The sequence below is a fragment of the Gouania willdenowi genome, chromosome 14 (genome assembly GCF_900634775.1).
Source record: "Gouania willdenowi chromosome 14, fGouWil2.1, whole genome shotgun sequence".
NCBI classification, from domain to species: Eukaryota; Metazoa; Chordata; class Actinopteri; order Blenniiformes; family Gobiesocidae; genus Gouania; species Gouania willdenowi.
The window spans coordinates 23,020,569-23,044,674 of record NC_041057.1 but is presented as its reverse complement, the minus strand read 5'-3'; the positions used below and the strand labels follow the sequence as shown (position 1 = coordinate 23,044,674).

The 24,106-nt window shown below is 40.8% G+C and overlaps 1 protein-coding gene across 10 annotated transcripts in view; it reads right to left on the bottom strand.

The window, feature by feature from the left end:
• The window catches only part of specc1 (sperm antigen with calponin homology and coiled-coil domains 1), a 98,210-nt gene that overhangs the window by 18,069 nt on the left and 56,035 nt on the right, over window positions 1-24,106 (bottom strand). For all 10 annotated transcript variants that reach the window (XM_028466694.1, XM_028466691.1, XM_028466690.1 and 7 more), the window contains one exon: window positions 15,586-15,688. In XM_028466694.1, coding sequence (XP_028322495.1) covers window positions 15,586-15,688 — 103 coding nt within the window. The remainder of the gene's footprint in view (window positions 1-15,585; window positions 15,689-24,106) is intronic.

Sequence of the window (24,106 nt, the reverse complement as noted above, 5' to 3'; positions counted from 1 at the left end):
ATTTATAAATAACAAATGTAAAGGAAACAAATTATCAAACCAACTCCTTTCCATAAAGTATATGAAGAAGTTAGTTTCTATTTGTCCACAATGATGCAGCACAATACAATTTCAAAATTAAGGTTTTCCATTACCAACAAAACTACACACAAACATTCACAGTGCGTGCTTATCCACGTGAGTGTAATAATGACCTATAATGATCTCTCCATTCATGTACTCCTTGTGCACAGAAAATTGGTCTACTCCAATCTTTTTAAAAGGTTGGATCAGCAATTTTCAGACTTTCTTACGATAACCGATGAGGACTCATCATGTGTGTCTAAAGCCAAATTAAGGTGCAAAAAAAGCTACCTTTTCAAAACAATCCACAACTTCATTAAGCTGTTATTAGAATTGTCAGCAGGGGCTGAGATGTGCTTGTAAATTATGATCAAGTCATTATCTTAATTAGTCCACTGTTCCCTCTCCTCCCATCAGCCTCTGAACACTATCCAATGAACCCTGTCGGCGTTATCAGCTCAACATTATTTATCGTGCTTTGTGATTAGCTCATCTCAGAGCCTCCAACTGCCAAATGTTAGCAGCAGCCTTAAAACCTGGATTAAAAGGTGTGTTTATGTCAGCTTCATTAGAACAGACAGGCAGAGGTGACAAAGTAACCAAGTATTTGTACTTAGTACAGACAGGCAGAAGTAACAAAGTAGTTTTTTCAGGTATTTGTACTTTACTTTTTGGTGGCTTTTTATTTTCACTCTTTACTTTTTTAAACAAATGTCTGCACTTTCTCCTTTTTTCTGTTATGCAGGTCCCTTAGATTTATAGCTAATATTTTTAGTTTTCTTTTTAAATGTAAAGTTTTTTTTTTAAATGTTAAACTCAATGCTGCTCTGGGTTTAATTGAGCATTTGGATTTTTTTTCTTTTAACATTGTATTTACAAATTGTATCTATAATGAGTGCTAAATTCTCCAGGTGTTCAAAGGTAACAGATTTAACTGGTTTACATGTAGCAGTTTTTACAAGTTCTTAAAAAAATTAAGATACGGAATTTGCTGTTTTAAAAACCCTGTCTTATAGGGGAAGGGGCATTTGTTTTACTTTTCACTTTTATACTTAAGTACATTTAGTAACTTCTTACTTTTACTCAAGTAAGGGAGGAACTTCAATACTTTTACCAGAGTATTTTTTTTATTAAAGTATCTATACTTTTACTTGACTACTGAAGACACCTCTGCAAACAGGTACTTTGTTTTGTGACCATATTTTGTCACCTTTGGTGAACTAAACCACCTGATGCTGGTTCTTCTGTGCATGAATTATTGATCACCTGTAGCATCATACACTAGTGACAGTGAGAGTGAGGATGTCAAGCCTGGTTCTCATCTATCACTGCCTGTCTGTTGAATGTAAGAGTGGACCTGCGCAGTCATGTCAGCCCACATTCCTCTCATAGCTCCCGCTTCCCTTTTAGTAGTGATGGCTCAGCAGGAGCACTGGTTACAGTGTGTGTGTGTGTTTCTCCATGGGTCAGATCCAATATAGAAAGAGATTTTTGTAAATAAAGAGAGAGGATCAGCATGTTTTTAAGTGTGTGTAGACATCCTGAGTCAGGGTCTGCTGGTATGACCCAGTGCAGAGTTGGTGGGTGGGCCGGTTGGATGGTGGTGAGGTCCGGTTAGGGTTAAAAGAGTGGGGGGAGACATGAATGCTTAAACAGCAGCAGCTAACAACAGCTCTCTGGGAGCCGGATCAGAAAAGCAAACACAGCATCAAACTACAGGAAGCATCTCAGGCCCAGTCACAGCTTTTAGGGCTGGGGCAGGGGGGTATGTGGGAGAAGCAGGGACTTGTACAAATAGAGGCCTGAACACAGAGAGACACAGTCAAAGTGGGACGTACTGTTTTAGTTGGTCTGCCAACTATCAATCAATCACTATAGTGCTTTTTATATAAAAGAATTCAGCTCAAAGTGCTTTACAAGGCTAAAAACGCCCACCCCCTAAAAACCCCGCCCACCACACACAGACAAGTGTAGAAAAAATCTAAAAAAACTAGGACTATAGATGATAGCATCTATCATCATCATCATCATCAAAAAAAGGTAACAGGTATCAACATGCACACATAGACAGAGTAATTGTTCTGGCTGTGACAAAGAAATATTGAGAGGTTGGTAATGATGATAAATGTGGCGGATGTTTGAGCAACAACGTGGATGTTTGAGTGATGTTGTTTCTTATTATCAGGAGATCTTTATAGACACACACACACGTATACATATGTCAAGTTAAAAGCTCTAAACTAAAATACATTTCTAAATACAATGTAATGAGAGAAAAAACCCCACAAGAAATGTATTAATTTTTTTTTACAATTTTGTTATTGCTGCCTTGAGTATTGGCTGATTCCAATATCAATCAAATACAATATCTGCAAGAATCATACACTTTTATGTCTTATTTTGTGGTTTGGAATAATAAATCACTTTTACATAAGTATTCACAGCCTTTGAGATCAAGCTCAAAATTGAGCTGAAGTGCATTCTGTTTCCACTGATCATCCTTGAGCTGTTTCTACAGCCTAGTTGGAGTCCACCTGTGGTAAATTCAGTTGATTGGACATGATTTGGAAAGGCACACACCTGTCTATATAAGGTTCCACAGTTAACACTGTATGTCAGACCACAAAACAAGCATGGAGTCAAAGGAATTGTCTGTAGACCTCCGAGACAGGATTGTCTCAAGGCACAGAACTGGGGAAGAGTACAGAAAAATTTCTGCTGCTTTAAAGGTCCCAATGAGCACAGTGGCCTCCATCATCCATAAATAGAAGAAGTTTGGAACCACCAGGACTCTTCCTAGAGCTGGCCGTCCCTCTAAATTAAGTGATCGGGGAAGAAGGGCTTTAGTGAGGGAGGTGACTAACAACCCGATGGTCACTCTGACAGAGCTCCAGGGTTCCTCTGTGGAGAGAAGAGAACCTTCCAGCAGGATGACCATCACTGCAGCACTCCACCAATCAGGCCTGTATGGTAGAGTGGCCAGACGGAAGCCACTCCTTAGTGAAAGGCTTATGGCAGCCCGCCTGGAGTTTGCCAAAAGGCACCTGAAAGACTCTCAGACCATGAGAAACAAAATTCTCTGGTCTGATGAGACAAAGATTGAACTCTTTGGCGTGAATGCCAAGCGTTATGTTTGGAGGACACCAGGCACCGCTCATCACCTGGCCAATACCATCCCTACAGTGAAGCATGGTGGTGGCAGCATCATGCTGTGGGGATGTTTTTCTGCAGGAGGAACCTGTAGACTAGTCTACAGGTTCTCTGGTCCTAGAGTGGCCCAGCCAGAGCCCAGACTTGAATCCCATTGAACATTTCTGGAGGGATCTGAACATGGCTGTGCACCGACGCTCCCCATCCAACCTGATGGAGCTCGAGAGGTTCTGTAAAGAGGAATGGACCAAAGTGGCCACAGATAGATGTGCCAAGCTTGTGGCTTCATATTCCAAAAGACTTGAGGCCCTAATTGCTGCCAAAGGTGCCACAACAAAGTACTGAGCAAAGGCTGTGAATACTTCCGTACATGTTATATTTTCATTCTTTATTTCTAATAAATTTGCAAACATTTAAAAAAAAATTTATTTTTTCATGTTGTCATTATGGGGTATTGTGTGTAGAATTTTGAGGGAAAAAAATTAATTAAATCCCTTTTGGAATAAGGCTGTAACATGATGAAATGTGGGAAAGCGAAGCTCTGTGAATACTTTCCGTATGCACTGTAACACAGAACACATGGAGGTGTTGCACTTTAATCTGTTTCCCATGACATTCTGTGAATGCTGATGCCAATGTTTCCCCTTGTCAATGTGTACGTGGTCAACATTAACCGGCTACAACACCGCCATCACTTTCATGCAACAGACTATGTATTACTACAAACCTATTTATTAAAAACAACATTTTGTGTCTCTTAAGGGACTCCGTACTTTATATATAAGATATACTATCCTTATTTATTATATTTTATGTCTTGTACATTATTTGCTTTTTATTTTAATGTGTTTCATAAACATAACATAACTTTAATGGTATTTAATTGAGGGACCGCAAGTTTAAACAAACATTTAGCAGTTAACTAATTTGTAGTTAATGTTACAACAGTCACTACAAAAAACACACTGACCAGCAGCAGAGACAACATATGCTGTCAGCGATTTATATTTTATTTCAGTAACAAATATTACACATCTTATATTCATACCTAAACAATTGTTGTGTTTTCTTCTATTTTATCTTTCTATTTACCGTGTTTCAGTGAGAATGTATAGGAATGTGACAGCAAGCCTTGCAAACCTGTTATGCCATGACATATGATAAGTCAAACTTTAAGTGAGTTGCTTGCATCTGAAGACAATGCATGTGCAGGTTTTTTAAAGAGTTATCCATCTGAAAAGTGAAAGCTGGAGACATGGAGGCGGAGAGTCTCCTGACTGATGAGCTAGTCTCAGTATTCTCCCGTCACTGCATTCCTGAATCACCTCCGATGGATGAACAGGACCACAAGATGAAAAACAGCCAATAACGGTCAAAATATATGAAAAAACGATAAACAAGGAAAGTAAACAAGAATGTTTTTGGAGAAGAGAACAAAAAAGGGAAAAAGGAAGTTGGAGGCAGAGACAAAAGAAGAAAGGAAGAGATGTGCGAGAGAGGAAGAGAATGCCCTAATGGTCGTTTCAATGAATCACAGTCACAAGCATTGACGGGCTGAAAGCACTGGCAGCAGAACAGTGGAGATAATGACGGGGAAATGGGGAAGGTCAGAGAAGCAGTAGAACTACGGAGCCACTCTTCATAGACCCAGCTGTCATAAAAGCACTCTGTATGCATGTCCAGGTAAATAGCAGGGAGCGCGTTAGGGGCTAGTGTACGTCAGCTCTGTGGTGGATAGCAAATCACAAAAAGAAAAGCTCCATAATTCCAAATAGTGTCACCTGACACAGATAAGTCCACATTGCACTGAGATATTCAAGAAGCCAGAAAACATGGCAGAATATCAGTCACAGTAATCCTTAGTTTTTTCAAAAATGTTTGGTCTCATGTGACTTGAAAAACGATTCCCTTTTTTCTGTCAGTTTAATTTGACCACACACTAATGCTTTTTATTGCTATAATGAGCATTTCAGCTCTACTTAAAGGTCAAGTCAAATGACTAATAACCATTTGGCATAACCAAATGGTTATTATAGTCCACCTTACAAATAGTCATCAGCCAGTCTGATGGAGTAACATTAGTGGAATAATCATTGTTAACCTAAAGCTACAATTTCTAAATATTTAGAATAATTCACCTATATTAGTTTAACCCAGGGCTCGACACTGTGATCAAAATATGCAACTATTTTAATATTGCGAATGCGTATGGGTGACCTTATTTTAGACAAAGCGGCTGAGCGCTTCGTCACGTCCCACAGAGTGCATTTCTCTCACTCGGCACTGCAGGTGAGCAGACGGTGCGCGCTCACTCAACTTGTAATGCAACGTTGAATGCGCCATAAACACCGATGTGCTCCTTTGGAGTGCGTGCAGTCCGTGAACAGAGCCAGGCATAACGAGTCCTTCACTGAGTGTGTGCTCACAATGAGAGCAGCAGTAAAAAGGAAGAACGTGCCGAGCTCAGCGATAGAGCGTACACGCTCATCAGAATCATCGTGGAGGGACCAGAACTGATGGACTATGATACCAGGCCAGATGTTCAGCTGTGGTTCTCACAGAGAGTTTTAAATTCCTGGTAAGATAATTAAACCAACAAAAACACTATTCTGGAAGAAAATAGAGATTTTCATTGTGTGGGGACAGATTAGCAATTAGCATGTGTTGACCACATGAAAGACTTTAATCCAGGTGAAATGAGGCAAAATGGCTCCTTTGAGAGTAAAGGTACGTTCACACCCAACACGTTTTGGGCGTCAAAATCGTGCCTCGCGCGTCGTTGGACACTTGTGCTCATTGAGTACAGACGCTTGTCACCAGCGTCGAAGATGCTTGGAATGCACGTCGAGGGGAGGGGCTTCTCTGTTGCTGGTAGTGTTCATACAATAAATGATATTGTGGTGATCAGTTATGTTCATAATTCACCCAGTGGCTGTGATATGGTGGGGAACATTATTGTGTTGAGAAGGCGGTGTTTCTGGCCGGATGTATTTTGGTGTGACTCAGTGTGTGCACTGTGATGTTAGAGGGCTATAGAGAAGTGTGGTTAAATGGAGAATAAAGTTTTTCCTTGCTGAACACGCCGCCTCTGACCCCCGTTTATCGGCTCTATATTAGCAAGAAAGTGGTTTGGCTTTATTTGCGCCTCGCCGCCATTTCTGGATTCACCAGAGATGCGCTCGGACGAGAGTCGCTTTCAGCGCTACTTTCGTCTTTCCCGTGCCCAGTTTGACGACCTGCTGACACGCATTGATGCTCGCATCTCCTACCAGGACACCAACTATAGGCGCTCTATGCCAGCAGAAGAGCCTGTCCATCTGTCTCCGGTTAGTGTGTTTTTTTTTCTCATTATTCTGAATACGTCACGGAATACGTCACCTCCTGATTGGTCGACGCACCGCGATATGCCCCAAAAGTTCAACAATCCCAACTCCAGCGTCGGCCATGTTGGAGGCGCTGGACGCACGTCAAAAGCGTTTGCCACGCGAAAAGCTTCAAAACGCGCACACAGGAGGCACGAGACGCACAGCGGAACCTCCAACGCTCCTCAGAAGCGCGTCCACCATATATTGTGGATGTACACCTGCCGCTTTTGACGCTTTCAACGAGTTTGGTGTGAACACGCCATAAGAGCTGGACCTTCTGAATTGAATTCCATGGGGAAGCAATGCAGATGCTACATTGGTAATGCTGCTGTTAAGTTAATTCAAGTACAGCATTCCTGCAAAATAAAAAAAAAACAGAATACATGTAACCTGTTGTTATGCTTTACTGTTGTTTTTTTTTGTTACGTGTTCTTTTAAAATTACATAAAAGAAATTTCCTGTTATTTCAGCCACTGCTTGTTGCAGAAAAACTTAATATTGACACTAAAACCTGAAAACATTTAGCAAATATATCTCGAGTCATTGTCAATCTTTACTTCATACAAAACTACGGTACGCCAGATTAGTCAATTATTCATCAGCATGCTTCTAGAAAAGTTAGTGTAGAGCCCTGGTTTAACCTAATGATCTCAACTTCCATTACTGTTACTGCTTTACTGTATTTAAACAAAGGAATACATAGTTCCTGTCCTCGAAGTCTGACCTCAATTCCACACTCGGTTGGGGGTCCATTTGTGTCTTTGAATGGTCTGTGTGTGTCTGTGCATGTGTGTGTGTGTCAGTTTCCCAGGCTAGGCCGGATAAACTGTGCACAGTCAGGTCCAACTGAGCCAAATCAAATGTTGTGAACCTTGTGCTCATTGTTCCTTTGTTTGTTCAACTTTTTTGTTGCGTTTAGATCTTTTTAGGAAAGTTTAAAAGGTGTCTAGAGCTCTTCTAATTTAAGACATCAAAGGGTTTTTATAAATATACAGTGAAAGTCAGTGAAATGAAGCTTTGCGAGCTCCACTGTAATGTCTTTGATATGGAAAAGTGTTTCATATAAAAGGTCCTTGCCTAATATTAATATGTTCTATACATGTTACTGAGAACTAGTAATGTGATATTTGTGCTAGAATTATTTTTCTGATAGTAATGAAACACAAACTCGAAACAATAAACTTCAGGGCCAGAACAATAAAATATAGATTTACTTATAAGAAAAAAATGCAATTTCAACATTATTGTTTCCTAGTTTTACACGTTCACATGTAAACAACTGTATATGAAGCATATGATTTCAGTCCCTTCTGGATCTTGAGATCTAAATACCTGAGTTGAATTATATTAGTATTTGCAAGAAATTGCAAAGTTTTAGAACAAGTTTGGATGAACTACGGCCGGGCCCGTGGAACATCTCTGCACCGAATAGCACGCACCACATTCCCGAGAATTCTGTCAAAGGACACGGTTCCCCCGAGTAAAAAAATGGGAGTAATGGGCCCCATTCATATATTGGTATGTGTCAATGATTCGGTACCACCAACTGTCGCAATATTTGACTCACAAATAAATGAGAAAACAACTTTAATGGAAATTGCTGAAAAAGGGGGGAGGGCCCCGGGCCCCTAATGGAATTGTGCGAGGCATAATCGTAATCTACGTTGAATTAACTTTGAAACAATATGTCACGACTTTGTTTCCATAAATTTGAAAATGACCGTAAATGGTAGGCCTCATTTCAAAAAAGGGCTCTGAACATCTCATCATATTTATTCATAGAGTATTCATACTGAACTGCATTCCGATCTAACGAGAACTAACGGATGAGTAATCATTAGAATGAGCCCCCGTGACATGTACGGGGTAATGGGCTCCATTTATATATTGGTATGTGTTATTGATTCGGTACCACCAACCGTCGTAATAGTTAACGAGCAAATAAATGAGAAATAACAATTGTTCAAAGTTGTCACAAATATTCATGTAATTAGTATTAAGCTGGTATTTTATGCACTCACTGACTGAGAAACCTGGAACTGAACATGTGTGGGGATTTACATGTTCCCATTCCATGTTTTCATTGTCGTTTTCACTAAGAAATATCCTCATATGGGCTGAATTGGATGCTCTTCTGAGCCAGATTTGGCCAGCAGGCCTCATGTTTGACACACCTAACCTAAATGCAAAAAGTCAAATCTAGTACTGCACACTCTGTAGATGAAGTGCTACAAGTCCTGTATGAGAGTCCAGTCCAGTCCTGATGTGACCAAGGTCCGTTTTCAGCACTAATTTCCCATGTGGCCCCCTAAGCCTCTTCCACAGGACAGAGTCAATCAGAATCTGCTTAAGGTCTTTGCAGATCGATCCGTTGTTCCAAGAATCTGACATTCAAGGTGTGACAGAACTCGTTTGGGCTCACGTCTGACTCGTATCTGAGAATTCAACACTTGTCAGCAACGGAGCTTCTTCTTGGATTACTAAGACTCAGAGTCAGCTGGTGAGGAAATATACTACATACAGTATACACAGGGGTGGACTGGTCATCTGGCATACCGGTGGGCCGTCAACCTGAAGTGGGCCCTTTCTGAAACGCTACGTTTTTTTCCAAAAGTCCAAAAGTAGCAAAAAGGTGGCAAGAAAAGTGGGCCAAAAGCAATCAAGAGTGGCCAAAAATGGACAAATAAAGAGGAACCAGGTGGTATGTAATGAAAAAAAGTAGCTTAATATAGTGAAAAAGGGCAAAATGTGGCAAACAATTGTGAAAAATGGCAACAAGTGATATTAGGTATTAGGAAGAAAAGTAGCCAAAAAAATTAAAGAAAGGACAAAAATTGGATGAAAGTATAAAAAAACTTGCAAAATTGGACAAAAAATAGGAAAAAATTCATATTTATTGGCAAAAGGTAATTAAAGTCTGAAAAAAGTGTCAGATTTTTTTGAAAGGGGCACAAATGAGACAAAGGGAGTTGCAAAATGACCAAAGGAAATAAGTAAAATAGGGGTTAAAACTTCCCCCATTTTAAGGTTTTCTGGGGGAATAATAATTAAAATTAAGACATGAAGGGCCACATGTTGAGTATTTGAGGTTTATATTCCCAAACTTGCCTGTTTTTCGGAGTTTTAGCCCTCTGTGCTAAATTAAAGTGTGAAGTTAGGTTATGTTGTGGTTTTAATAATTTCCCGGAAGGAGAGAAATGATTGAGAATGAAGAGGAGAAAAAGATGAGTTTGAAAAAACATGGATGGGGGGGAAGGGAGATGAAGTAATACATGCAATTCAACAAGTATAATATCAAAAGGAGAGGGATGACGGAGAGTAGGCTTCTTCACCATGGTGATCTCATGCAAGCTTCTGTTTAAATGTATGTCATTTGCCATGTTTCCCCCCTCATCCTTAGACTCTATTGAACACTACAGCTGGACAAAAGACATGTGGCGAGCATTATGTTGACATCATAAGTGCACACACACCTTATCTTCGGTTGCTGCGTGAGTAAAGACACGTAGACCACGGACGGAGCTTTGCATGTGAATGAGGAAAGGCTCTTTACAGAGGTTTGCTGCTTCTTATGAAGCAGTTGCTATAACAGGATGAAACATCTTCAAATGCTCAAGTCTTTGAAATGATTACCAGTACTTCTCACTATTTTAAGCATAAGGCAAACATGTTTACAAAGCTTCAGTTGTTTTGTTTTCCCTTATTGTCAGCTGACCCAAAAGAAAACACGCCTCCCTTCAGCTCAGTCTGGGTCTCAATTTCTGTCTCGTACTTGACCAAAGAAGATGAAATAGGAAATCGCATCCTGACACAAATATTAGTAACAGGAGGAAACATGGAAAACAATGAGCAAAGCTGCCTTTTCAAACTGATCATTAATTTCTGTTTTAATGCCAAAGAGGCCAAATCCCAAACAGCTGACTATGCTAAAGACCCAATTAGTATTGAATCATTATCTGTTTGACCTTCGTCCACTGCAGAAAGGAAAGCGACTAACCTTTGTCAGAGCAGAGCCCAGCATGACAGAAACAGAAGGGACTAAGGAGGAGACATGGCCATGGAGCAGTTTCTGAGAACGTTTGGGCTCTCTGTGTCTCAGACTGTTGGCATATCAGGCAGAATACGAGACCTGTGATTAGTGACTTTCAAAAAGACTAAAGACTGGCCACACTGCAGCTGTCTGACCTTTCAGTGAACACTTCCTGTGGGAGTAACCATCTCTCAGCAAACCATTAGGCTCCACATGGGCCTGTGGTCCACTCACTGGTGCTGATGCATCCACACAATGTGTGTTTCTCACACATACACACATCACATGGTCATACATACCCAAGCAATAATCTAACAGAGATCCCCGAGGAAGGTAGAGGAATTCACCAGAGGAAGGAAACAAGCTTAAGAGGCCAAAAACAGCAGCTCTTGTGAATCTCTGATGATCATCCTTACAGCAAAAAAAAAAAAAAAAAATTATACATTGAGGAAAAATATTATGAAGCGGAGTTGCAGGAGCATCCATCAAAGATGCCCACTATTATGAATGAACCCGACATATATACACTAATCTGCCTCTGTTGATCCCATTCTTTTTGCTTAATGCAGATCAAAAAATATATATATTCATTGATTTTTAGGGCTGCCAACTTTGGTCATTTAGTCGACTAATTGGTCAATGCCATCGTGGACGACCAAGATTTTCATTGGTCAACCAGCAATTATATCAGTTTCAACATCGTTAAAAAAAAAAAAAAATGCACTTATATATATATATATATATATATATAAGGATTAAATATCAAATATAATAATATAATACAATAATAATAGAATGAATTAAGACAGGCTTGAAGCACAAGTATCCACTGTTGAATCAATCCTTTTTCTGCACGAGAACATGGATTATCCTTATATTTGATACCTGGATTATGTAAATAGATCCACTGCTGTCTCTGACGCAGCGAACATACTGCGCACCTGTGTTTGACGTGCGTTTGTTTCCCTGTGCGCTGATCTCATGTTGACACTAATAGTTTATTAATAAATAAATAAATACTTACCACTAAAATAAACGTAAATAGGTACTTTGTATGGCGAAATAATAGGTTTTAATTGTCGGTTTCAGGTCAGGCACAGATATAAACACCTAATGTCTGTCAGACTTGTAGGTTTCACTTTTGCTTTGTCGGGTTCTGGTCAAAGCTTGAATAAGGTTCATATCATGTGTTTAAAAGCAAATCTGCACCACAAAACGCCAAAACAAAATATTTGTCTCTCTTTTTCTTTCTCCTCGTCGTCCTCTGCACCTGCTCATTCATCCTTCATTTTTTTTTTTTGGTAGACTAATCGCTACGTGTGCCATAGTCTAGGTCGACCAACCATTTCCTTGGTTGACTACAGCCCTAATGATTTGTTCCTTTCATGAAGGTGCACACCAGTACAACACAAGCATCACTTGCACGACATATAATTCATGACACATAACATAGTTGATTCTCCTCATGACTGGAATGTGTATAAGGGATGTGCGTTCACGCACGCACGCAAACTGTGAGACAGAATATAAAACAAATCCATAAAAACACATTATATGATTTTCAAATGACTAATTTTCATTTTATTGCATAAAATAATTATTTGATGGAACTTAATTTTTGGTATAAAAACCTTTGTTAACAATTATAGATGTCAGACGTTTCTCTTCACCAGGTTTGCACACACCCCAGCAGGGTTTTGGACCACTCCTACAGACACATCTGGCCAACAAAGGCTTTCGGCTCCCATCAAAGATTTTTGATTGGGTTGAGGTCTGGAGAGTGTCTAGGCCACTCCAGGACCATGAAAATCTTCTCATAGAGCCAATATTTTGTTGCCTGGGCTGTGTGTTTGGAATCATTGTCATGCTGAAAGATCCAGCCACGTTTCATCTTCAATGCTTTTACTGAGGGAAGGAGGTTGTTGCCCAAAATCTCACGATACATGGTCCCATCCATCCTCCCCTAAATAGTCATCCTGTCCCCTTTGCAGAAAAGCATCCCCAAAGTATAGAGTACTTTTTATTCATTTCACAGTGGGGAAATTAACTGTCATGACAGCTCAATAAAAAAAAGTTCAATGAAAAAGACAACAGAAGGCAATACACAGAAAAACCCAAAAGACACCAGAAAAATAGTGCAATGAAGATACAAATAATAATATGATGTTTCCACCCCTGTGCTTCACGGTTGGGGCGGTTTTCTAAGGGTTGTACTCATTTTTCTTGTTCCTCCAAACACACCGACTGGAGTTCAAACCAAAAAGCTCTATTTTTCTCCCATGTCTCCTCTGGATCATCCACATGGTCATTGACAAACTTTAGATGGGCCTGGACATGTGCTGGCTTAAGCAGGGGGACCTCGTGTGCCCTGCAGGATTTTAATACATGATGACGTAGTGTGTTACTAATAGTAACCTTAGTTACTGTGGTCCCAGCTCGCTTCAGGTCATTGACCAGTTCCCCTCGTGTAGTTGGGGCCTGATCCCTCACCTTTCTCATGATCATTTGTACCCCATGAGGTGAGATCCTGCATGGAGCCCCAGACTGAGGGAGACTGACAGTCGTCTTGAGTTTTTTCCATTTTCTAATAATTGCTCCAACAGTCGTTGCCTTCTCACTAAGCTGCTTGCCGATTGTCCTGTAGCCCATCCCAGCCTTGTGCAGGTCTACAATTTTGTCTCTGGCGTCTTTAGACAGTTCTCTGGTCTTGCCCATGTTGGAGTCGATAGAGTCTATTCATTGAGTGTGTGGAAGGTGTCTTTTATACAGGTACCGAGTTCAAACTGGTGCAGTTAATACGGGTATTGAATGAAGAATAGGAGGGCTTCTTAAAGAAAAACTAACCGGTCTGTAAGAGCCTGAATTCTTGCTAGTTGGTAGCGATATATAAGGTGTGACAGAACTTGTTTGGGATCACGTCTAACTCGCATCTGACAATTACTTTTGATCCGTTGATCTATATGGCCAACACTATGTCTTTATTTGTATTTAAAGGGCAAATGTTAAGCGAAATTAACTCTTCTGTGCTTTAAACATCATAAAGTTCTATTAGGGCTTCATACACATGCCCAAAGTGTTTTTTTCATTGATTCCCTCAATCGTTAGTTAGAGGATGATTTGCTCCTTTCTTACTGCAGGATGAGCCCAAACACCTCACTCCAATTTGATGATGCGTTCCCACTTTGATGACGAATTTGACGCAGCACTAAGCAGGAGAAGCCACACCTCCAGGAAGCTCTCCGCCGTGATTGACATGTAAACAGACACGCCCACAAAGGTGAGCATGTCAGTGTCCTTCGCACAGTGCTATGTATGTATTTTCTACAGTCTATGTATGTACCGGCGAACGCCCCACCCACCGCGCTCTTGTGTTTATAAAGCAGCATGAGCTTGGCTACAGAGTGGGTGGGAGGAGGGCGGGCCGTCCTCTGGCCCTACGTCAACCCGCAGGGAGGAGGAAGTCAGTGTCCCGTTAATAGACACGCCCACTCATGAATATGCATAAGTAGGCAGCAAATTAGCCTGTTTGTATAGAGTTGCTCAGAAAGTGATTTTTCAGAGGCTAAACCTCTGGAAAAATAGGCGAGTTTGGGAAAATAAATCTCAACTACTATATTTTTGGGGTTCTTAGAACAAATGGAGATTGGTGACAAATAGCATGACATGGGACCTTTAAAAAAGTTAGGGATCTTCCACAGCAGCTTTAGAAAAAAGTTATTACAACAGTCTCCTTTCTTGGAAGACAAATCTTCTTAATCCTGATAATCACAGTGTTTTAAAGCCTTTGTAAGATAGAATCAAAAAGCACATTTAATCTTGGCCATGAGGAAGGAAGCAATATTTAGGGTTCAATAGTTGTCAGTAGGCCCAAATGTCATGAAATAAACTCAGGTCCTTGGCAAACTACTAATTTCCTACTTATTATTCTAAAATGTAATTAATAGGAAATGAGACAACAAAAGCATCCCTGTAACATCAAATGCTGCGTCATTACCGAGCAATAATCTAATGACCTGATATTACAATATTACAATGTGTTGTGTCCCAAAAAACAAAGGTTACACAGCCTCAGTCGCTGAGTGTCTTATCAAACAGAGCATTTTATCTCCTCTGGTCACATATTTACATCACTTCAAACTCTGCTGTGTGTCTTACCAGCACACACAACATGTGCCCATAAAGTGTCCAAACTCAGTGACCTGACAGCTTGGTTAAGATTGGAGGTGAAAATGTGGCTGAATGTCATATCATTAAATTCTACTAATTTGTAGAAAACTAAAATAAAATAAAAACCTTTAACATGCAGAGAGCGTGACTCACAATTTGCAGGAATGCGACGTGCTTAAGAAAGAGGAACTATTGATCTTAGAGCTCATCTAATGATTTAGACCTTTTATCACAATTGGGCCTATTTTTAGTATTGATAGTCAGCTTTTGTGTGTTCTTGGCAAAGTCCATGCTACGTGCTAGAGGCAGGAAAATCACAGAGGCGGTTATTTTTAGGAACATAATCACTGCTCTGAACTAGGGCTTTTAGCTTCAGCTCAATGACAAGCAGGCACACAAATGTGATAATTACAAGGGTAAATCAAAGTTCAACATCTGAGTACGGTAAGTTTGAAAAGAAAACCTGAGGGAGACCAACCAAGACTACAGCCACGCAGAAATGGTAAATAGACTTGATTTATATAACCACTAAAGCGCTTCACAATATCAGCTCATTCCACACATCAATGGGATCGAGCTGCCATGCAAGGAGATAGTGAACTATTGAGATTAACTTAGGGCTCAGTGTCTTACCCAAGGACTCTTTGACACATAGACAGGTATAGCTCTGCGTTTGAACCCCAAACCTTTCAGTCAAAAGATGACCCCTCTGCCACCTGAGCCACGGTTTATAAAAAGCAGGGATAGCTAAAATACTGTGTGACAGTATGATGCTGCAAGTAGGAGAGGTCTGTGGCCTCTGTTCCCTACCGGATAGCCTTCTGTTTTCTTCTGGCACCACTTCAGTAACGCGTTTCTCTTAGATCCTCCATACTCCCGAGCCAGTGCAGCCAAGGGGTCTTTTCTTTCCACACTGTCACCAGGGAAACACAAACCACAGTCAAAGACAGAGACGCAGATGGGAAGACCAATAATATGTATGAGGTTTGATCTCCTTCTAGAAAAACATACACATTCTTATTCACACAAATACTTCTGTGGATGTGGAAGGTTTACTTAACAGCAGAAAAACTGCCAATAGTTGGCATTAGATATGAATTTCTTTTGGTCAAACATTCCCAGAGTTTGGTATAAAGTTTCACCTTTCCCACAGTAGTTTAAAACTTGTGAAGAATTTATTTTTGTTGTAGTCATGCCTCTGTGATGCATGATTTTTTAAATAAGGCCATTTTCTGATTTTGTTCTACTGGAATGGGGCCATGAGCAAATGAGAAAATAGTTTAAAACCACCACAGAATGCAAAAAAAAAATAAGGTTTCAAGGAGGGACCAAAAATTGCTGGGCTGCACATAATGGGACCATAAAAAAAAACTTTGAAAGGGTAGCACATCTCAAGACTTTGAGTCAGGGAGGACAAAATACTCACATTTCAGTCAATTATTTAGCTCACATCACAAAAACAAAAAAGCTTTTTTTTTTCAGCACAAAGACTTCATCAGAGTGCTTGTAGAACTCTGCAGGTTCAACGCTTTGTTATATACAATGGAGGAGAAAGCACACAGCTGAGGGCTGGACCCAAATATTCATTTTCCCATGTCTTAAAACACAAGTATCAATTACTATTAACCCCCTTCCATACAACATTACATGTCACAAAACATTATTCTATCCCATTGTTGAAGCTAAACCTCCTTTTTTAAGGTCAGTTTCTCTATTTTTGAAGTTGCAACTCCAAATGAAAAGTGGACAGATACACTCATCATTTGAGGAAATTAAGTTCTGAAGCAAGGTCAGAGACAGTCTTTTACACTGAGCAAGATGTGGAGAGTGTTCTCTTGGTTCAAGATGAAGAACAGATTAAACATCTTTTTTATGAACTAGAAAATTTAAGAAAACACGATTGCTGTGGCATGCTGGAACACTTTCATACAACTACGCATTCCCAGAGGCTTTCGAATCAACAAAGCTGCAGCTTCTGGCACTGATAAGCCTGAATTCATCTTGAATAAATCTTCATTGGATTTAGAGGTACAGCTCATTGAGAAATCTACTGTTGAACTCATCAGATTCAGTTAGAAAACAACTCTAGCAGTAAGATGCGAAAATATCAGCATGATGTGAATGACTACAAACAGGGAGAATCTACCAATGCAGAAACCGACCTGCAAATAGAAATTGGTAACCAGAACTAAAACAGATGTCTTTCATCAACCTGATCAGTATCCTGTGAGTGACAAATAAAGCATACAACGTGAGAATCCTCGGACCAATCACAGCCTCTTCATAAAATGTGATATATTCTACTGAACAGTCACCACAAATCGAAATAGAAATTGAGCCTTCTCTCTTTTCACCTAAGTCAACATTTTAGACTTCAACTAATTAAAGTAGAACTGTGACCTTTAACAAACTAGTTGAGAGCTTTTAAAGGTCCAGTGTTACGCTGTTTTTCACCCATCTCCATTTGTTCTAAGAACCCCAACAACATAGTATTTGAGGTTCATTTTCCCAAACTCACCTGTTTTCTGGAGTTTTAGCCCTCTGAAAAGTCAATTTCATGACGCTTCTAAAAACAGGCTGTTTTTGGGCCTTCATGAATATGCATGATATACTGTACATTAAAGTAAAACACATGGCTCCCTTTCATAAGCCATTAGGCTTCATTCCTCTCCTGCTCAATCATTTATTTGTTATCTTGACATCATGTTTCTTCATAGTACAAATAAATAAATAAATATTTAAGTGGCTATTGTGATTGTGAGTCCATCTCAGTGCTGCTTCAGGGTGTGTTTATCGCATCAGCAGCAGCGGAGTCAGTCCGCTCTTTCAAACACTCACCAGAGTGTTAAGCTACTAAGTAACTCCTCCTCATCTCTACTGACCACAGTAATAGTCCATTTAAAGTGATAATCATTTGTTTTGTCCTACCGCTGCGTCGCATTTGGTCACAAACACCTCAGATCTTATCAAAGGTTATACGAGGCATTATAATGGATACTAAATGTGGAACTGATTGTAACTGCTCCCTGGGTGCTACACTGTGGCTGCCCATTGCTGCTCAGGGAGGGGTTAAATGCAGAGAACACATTTTGTGTATGTAGCTTTACATATATGACATACAAATGACAATAACGTATAATGTACAGTATATTCTATATTAAAGAGGCAGTGGTGGCCTTGTGGTTAAGGATGCAGGCTTGTAATTAGAGGGTCACTGGTTCGAATCTCACCCGGGCCATCACTGTGGGATGTTGAGCAAGTCCCTCAACCCTAACTGCTCCCCGGGCGCCACACCATGGCTGCCCACTGCTCCTCAGGGATGAGTGATGGGTCAAATGCAGAGAACAAATTTTGTTTTATTTGTACAGGTACATACATGACAAAAAAGCTTAATTATTATTAATTATTTAAACGCCAGTGTTTGTTTTTGTTGTGAGGTAGTCTGAGAGGGAGGAGCTCACATTCTTATAGGGTAGGAGGAGCCAGGATTATCAGGAGGAGGAGTTTCTGCGATGTTAAATCACAACGTGAGAAAAATCCAACTCACCCATTTGGAGCTGACTTTTTACAAAATGTGGATTTACAAGGGAGGGAGGAAACATAGCTTTTTCAACTTTGGCCCTCTGAATGAGGCTAAAGGGATGTATATCACTACAGCAAAACCATTAGAAAGTGATTTTTTTAAATAATACTGCCCCTTTAAGGAAATGCTAAAGCACGATACAGGCCCGGTATTTAAATTTGAACCATGAGGAGCACAGAGCAGTTTAAGAATTGGAGAAGAATCCAGAGATCATTATTTGTCCAGCAGACAAAGGTGCAGTGGTTGTTTTGGACACTGAATATTATCACCATAAAATGATTGAACATTTGATGGCCCCCACCCACAAATAGAAAACTGGAAAGGAATCCTCTGAATGATGCCTAGCTGACGAATCAGTACCCTGTCACCCCAATTATCTATAGGCTTCCCAAAATCCATAAACATCCTCCAGAGCCCACTCTCAGGTCTCAGGTAGAAACTCTGTTACTGAAACATTTTCCAAATCTTTTGATTTCTTTTTGAAATACGTTGTGAAAGGATGTACTTAATTGTTTGAACGATTACATTTTGGATCAGAACATAATATTAGTGTCTCTTGATGTGGAAAACTTAAATTGATGTATTCCTCTTTGAACTGTGCTGCCCATACCCATCCAAGAGGGGAATTTTTTTTTGTCTGCACATGCTGTCAAAGGTCAACACTACAAGAAGTGCAATCTTTTTTAGACAGCAATGCACATTTTTTTTGTTTTTGTTATTACAATTAAATAAATTGCATTATTTTATTGCATAAATGTGACCATCACCAGCCCTCCCTAAGGAAGGGTAAGAAACATTTTATTAAAGTAAGGATATAAAAAGAGAGGGCAGTGTTACACCTAGATGAGGAAGTGGGGGGAGGTGGAGGGGGAAGAGAGTAGGGAGGAGCGATTCAAGGTAGAGAAATGGAAGGGTGGGGAAGAGTTGATTACTGTAAAGTGAGAGTGAGATGTGAAGTTGTAGGCATGAGGCTTAACTATAATGGTGGTGGCTGTGGGCAGAGGGAAGGAGTGAATGGTAATACCTGAAACAGGTATTTGGGATCAACGTGTCTAAAGTTAAGCCCACTACAAGTTGTATCCCACAGTCCAAGGCATGCTAGTGCATCGTAGACCGATGTATGTGCAAGAAACTGCCACTGTAAACCCAAGCGCTGCCCCGGACTCGAGGACGCAGCCAGAATAGCAGAAAGAGCGGGGGCCAGGGAGCCCAGGCAACTCCCCCCCAGCCGAGTAGCCCCCCAGACGCCCCAAAGACACCAAGCCGAGAGGCAGCCACCGCCCCCCACATACACACCCGAGAAAGCATCTAGAAGCCGAGGAGCCCGCGCACTCCGCCACCGCCCCCAACCCCCAACCCCAGGGCCTCCCACTGACATCCGCCCCACCACCCCCACCGCCACACCCAATCCCCCGAGGGGAGGGCCCAGAGAGCCCCCCGCCCGAGACCCCAACAGAGGGGCCAAGGCCCACGCCCAGCAGACGGCCAGAGCCGCAACGAACGGGCAGCTGGCAGGCACCCGTCAGTGGGCCCAGAGCCAGCAGGGACCGGACCCCAGGCCAGAAGGACCTGGAATAGAAGCAGGACCAGGAGCAGCACGTCCGAGGAAACAAAAAAAACAAAAAAAAAAAAAACAATGATGTGATTCTGCTCTGAATGTCAAAATGAATTTCTGTGATTGCAACCATGTCGGAAATTAACTGAATAAATAAATAAAATAATAAATAACAACTACACCCCCGGCCGCCTTGGGCAACGAGGGGAAGCTGCACCGCCTTCCCCCAGGCGCACCAACTCACCCTATTTTGACACCGCCAGCGCGATGCGCCTCAGTTATTGCTAAAGACCCCCGCCGCCCCACCCACCCCTAATGGCCCAGCCAGAACGCCACACTGGCATGCGGTGTTGACCCATATGTTATTTTAAATGATTCCTCAGGACAATATACAGTGCTTAACAGCATTAATGCTCAGAGTGGGGCTTACCTCTTGAAATACCAACTATGTAAGTTTGGAGAGACAGACCGTCTTTGGCCAGGTAATGTGACCTGGAGAATGCCTGGAGAACTTTTCACTTTACAGCAGTCACGTGACCACAGGTTGGGATATACTCATTGAGCTTAGGCTTTTGCTACTATTTTTCCGCTTGTTCGACTCCTGGTATTGGCCGAGGCAGGCAAAAAGTTTAAAAATTGCTTCTGAGGAGGCAAAAAAGACGCCGCCAAGACCCAGCCCCCTCAGCCAACCTGCCTTCCGCCCGGCGCCATACACCGCCATGTGCACACTGGGTCCCCTGTCCACCTCAACCCTGGGAGTAGTGGGGGAGCACCACCGACGCCGCGAGGAGGGCCGAGCGCCGGGCCTCCGGCGGCGGGGAGAGGAGGGTGGCGGCTGCTCCTCCAGCCGTGGCCAAGCCCAGCTCCGCTTCGCAGCCCAGCCCGACCGACCCAGCCCTTAGAGCCAATGCTTATCCCAAAGTTACAGGTCAACTACTGTCTGCATACAAAATCAAAAGACAAGGGAGGCTGTCCCGACTGACTGTTGATTTTTGCGACAGTGCTGTAACGCTTGTGGCCACTAGGAGCGCTTGATGTGAAAGTTAAAGGTCTAGAGCCCCTAGTGGACAAAAGTTACAGAGTGTGCCTTTAAGAACAGCTCAAGTTTACTAAAATTCACATGTGAATACCATGGTGAATTTAACTATACATAATGATGAAGCTGGAGCCATTCATACCTCTATGATATGGAACACAACTCAGTACTGAATGCCTTTAGTAAACATCATAAACACCTAAAGGACAATATTCCTGTTGGTCAGTTTTTTAGGCTCAAAAGTATCACAGATCCTGATGACTTTCATTCTGAAAATAACCATCACAACTAATTGTTTCATGGAAAAAGGTGATGTCTCCAACTCTATCTAGCCGATATTACACCACGTTCTGATTACTTCTCTTATACTCAAGAAATAAGGAGGCCGAGGCTTGCTTCTCGACTGAATAGAATCATTGTTTCACATATTAAACAAGTAATCAAGAGACACTGGCATGTGCTTCAAGAAAACCGTCTTTGAAGGACTTTTGGCAGTCTCCACCCCTTTTATCATTTAGGAGAGCTTCTATGATCAAAAATATTGTGATGTACAAAAACGTGACTCCCAACAAAACCACATGGCTGACAACAACTGGAATGTATTGTGGTAACTGTGTCTGCTGCAATAACAGAGAAAATACAAAAAATATTTAATCATCCCCGCACAGGAATTTATGAACTGTAAATCAACCACATGTGGTTTTCATGTTGTCGTGCCGCTGTGGGTTCGTATCTGTGGGACAGACCAAACGACCCCTGAAACCACATACTGTATCTCTGAGCACAAAACAGCAGTCCTTACCGGCAACATGGATTATGCAATTGCAGAACATGATGCAAAAGCTAATCATGGGATTGAGAAGGTCATGATACCCACTGGATGAGGAGATGTTCTGAAGAACATGGACACACACTCAACACTACGGCACCAAATTGTCTAAATAGTGATTTTAGCCTAAAATGTTTTTTGTTGTATGGAAGGAGGTTAATTGTAGTTGATACTTGTAATTTAAGAAATAGATTAAGAAAAAAGATTGGTCCTTAAATATTTGTTTCCAGCCCTCAGCTGTGTGCTTTCCCTGTCTGTGTATATTACACAAAGTTAAACCTGCAGAGTTCTACAATAGTTCTGATGAAGGCTTGAGACGTGCTACCCTTTCAACTTTTTACGACAGGCCGACTGAATTTTGGGGTTTAGCACAGAATCCCATTGTTGACGCTCAACCTCCTTTTTTAAGGTCATTAAAAAAACTTGTTTATCTCTTTACTGAAAACTCACAGAATGCATACGAATCTCAATTCTGAAAAGGGTTTTTAAAAACTTTAGCATTATGTGCAAAATGTTGAATATAAAAGTGGAACATTTTGAATATAGATTTTAACAGTACGGATATTAAAAAATAAGTGCAAAAATGCTTGTTTTTTCTGTCAACACAAAAATAACAAATAACGTGCTTTTTAAATATTAGAATTAAACCTTGAATTAGTATTAAAAACCTTAATTCAAATCAAAAAGGCAATCAATAAAATATGTAGCTTGTAACAAAAACAAGTTACCAAGGCAATACATAATTATTATTTATGTTTTGCACCTCGAGTTTGTCATCTTTACTTTGCATTAATGTGTATGGCATGTTATTTATGGTTGTGTTTAAGCAAGTGTTCACAGGAAAAAGCACTAATGTGAGACTGCCACTGGTTGTGTACACTAAAGTGTGTGTATGTGTGTTTAAGTGGAGAATGTGTTAATTGTGTTAGCATGATGCGACTGGATCAATACAATCATATATTTGTAAGTATGTGAAGATTCCTGTCCAGCTTTAAAGGGGACACATCATGGTTTTAAATCCTTCCTTTTTAGATATAAATCATACAGTTGTGGTCTATATAAAGCAGAACTGCAATGCTTGGGTCTGAATTCCTCATTATTATAGCTCCACAGACCCCTTTTCTAATGCACTTCTGAGAGCAACTCATTTTGGTGAGGTCTCTTTAAATGCAAATGAGACACTCCATACCCCGCCCCCTCTTCAGGTGACACTCGGTTCAACTCCACCCTGCTCGGTCATTTTTGTAGTTTGATAGAAGAGATACGGCTATGTAGCGACGCATAAACTTTTTATTCAGAGGTTATTTACAAAATGTCAACAACAGAAGACTTGTCCATCCAGCTTTACATGTTCGAGCCAGAGTCTGACCCAGCGGAGCGAGATGAAAATGAAGATGTGAACCTGCAGAACCCTAACAAGTGAGCTAACACAAACACCGAGCTAACGCTAGCGCCAAGCTAACGTCACGAAATGCATTTTAATACAGTCTTTTCAAAGACAAAAACGGCAAAATGAAATGACTAATGAAAACTTTAGACTTAAATTAAATCACGTAGGCCATATCATCAAGGATCTAAAACGAGCACACAGCGCTAACATATGAAGTCTGCTAATGCTAACAAAACAATGACAGGGACGTCTTATCATCACACTTTTTAGCGTTATTTACAGCTTACCGAAGTGCTCTGTTTGTCGTCTCCAAAGATAGAAGGAATTGAACCCTCAATCAGACAAAGTCTTTCTGCAAATCCTTCTTTATACTGGCGGAGGTTGCAGAAGCAGTCATCCTTGAAGTGCTTCACACACACAAAAATGACCTTACCCACAGATGTGGGTACATTTCTGTGAAAAATAAAACTCGCACTTCGAAAAGGTTCTGATGCTGGGAGACGGTGTAATGAAGCGTGTGTATCCTCTCGTAACTTCGGCATCCTTGAGCTTGGACTACAAAATAAAAGCGAGAAATAAAAATGGCGGATTGCTCGAAGTGTTGGACCTGGAGTTGATGTACTAATTTGGCAGTTCCGCTGCAAATACTGTGATGTAATAGTTCAAAAAACGTAATAGAGAATAGAAAAATCGAAACAGATTGAAAAATATGAGCAAAACAGAATATAAAGATATCAACGGAGCACCTGAAGAGACTAATTTGATTTTTTCTGTACTTCTAAGCACTCTAAATATACAACAAAATGCATTTAAGGGCTAAAAAAGTGGATTTAGCATGATATGTCCCCTTTAAGAGAGAAATCACTGGAATTTCACTTTAATATTAGCATAATAGATGTAAACGATATGTAGTCTATAGGTGACAGACTTATACTGAG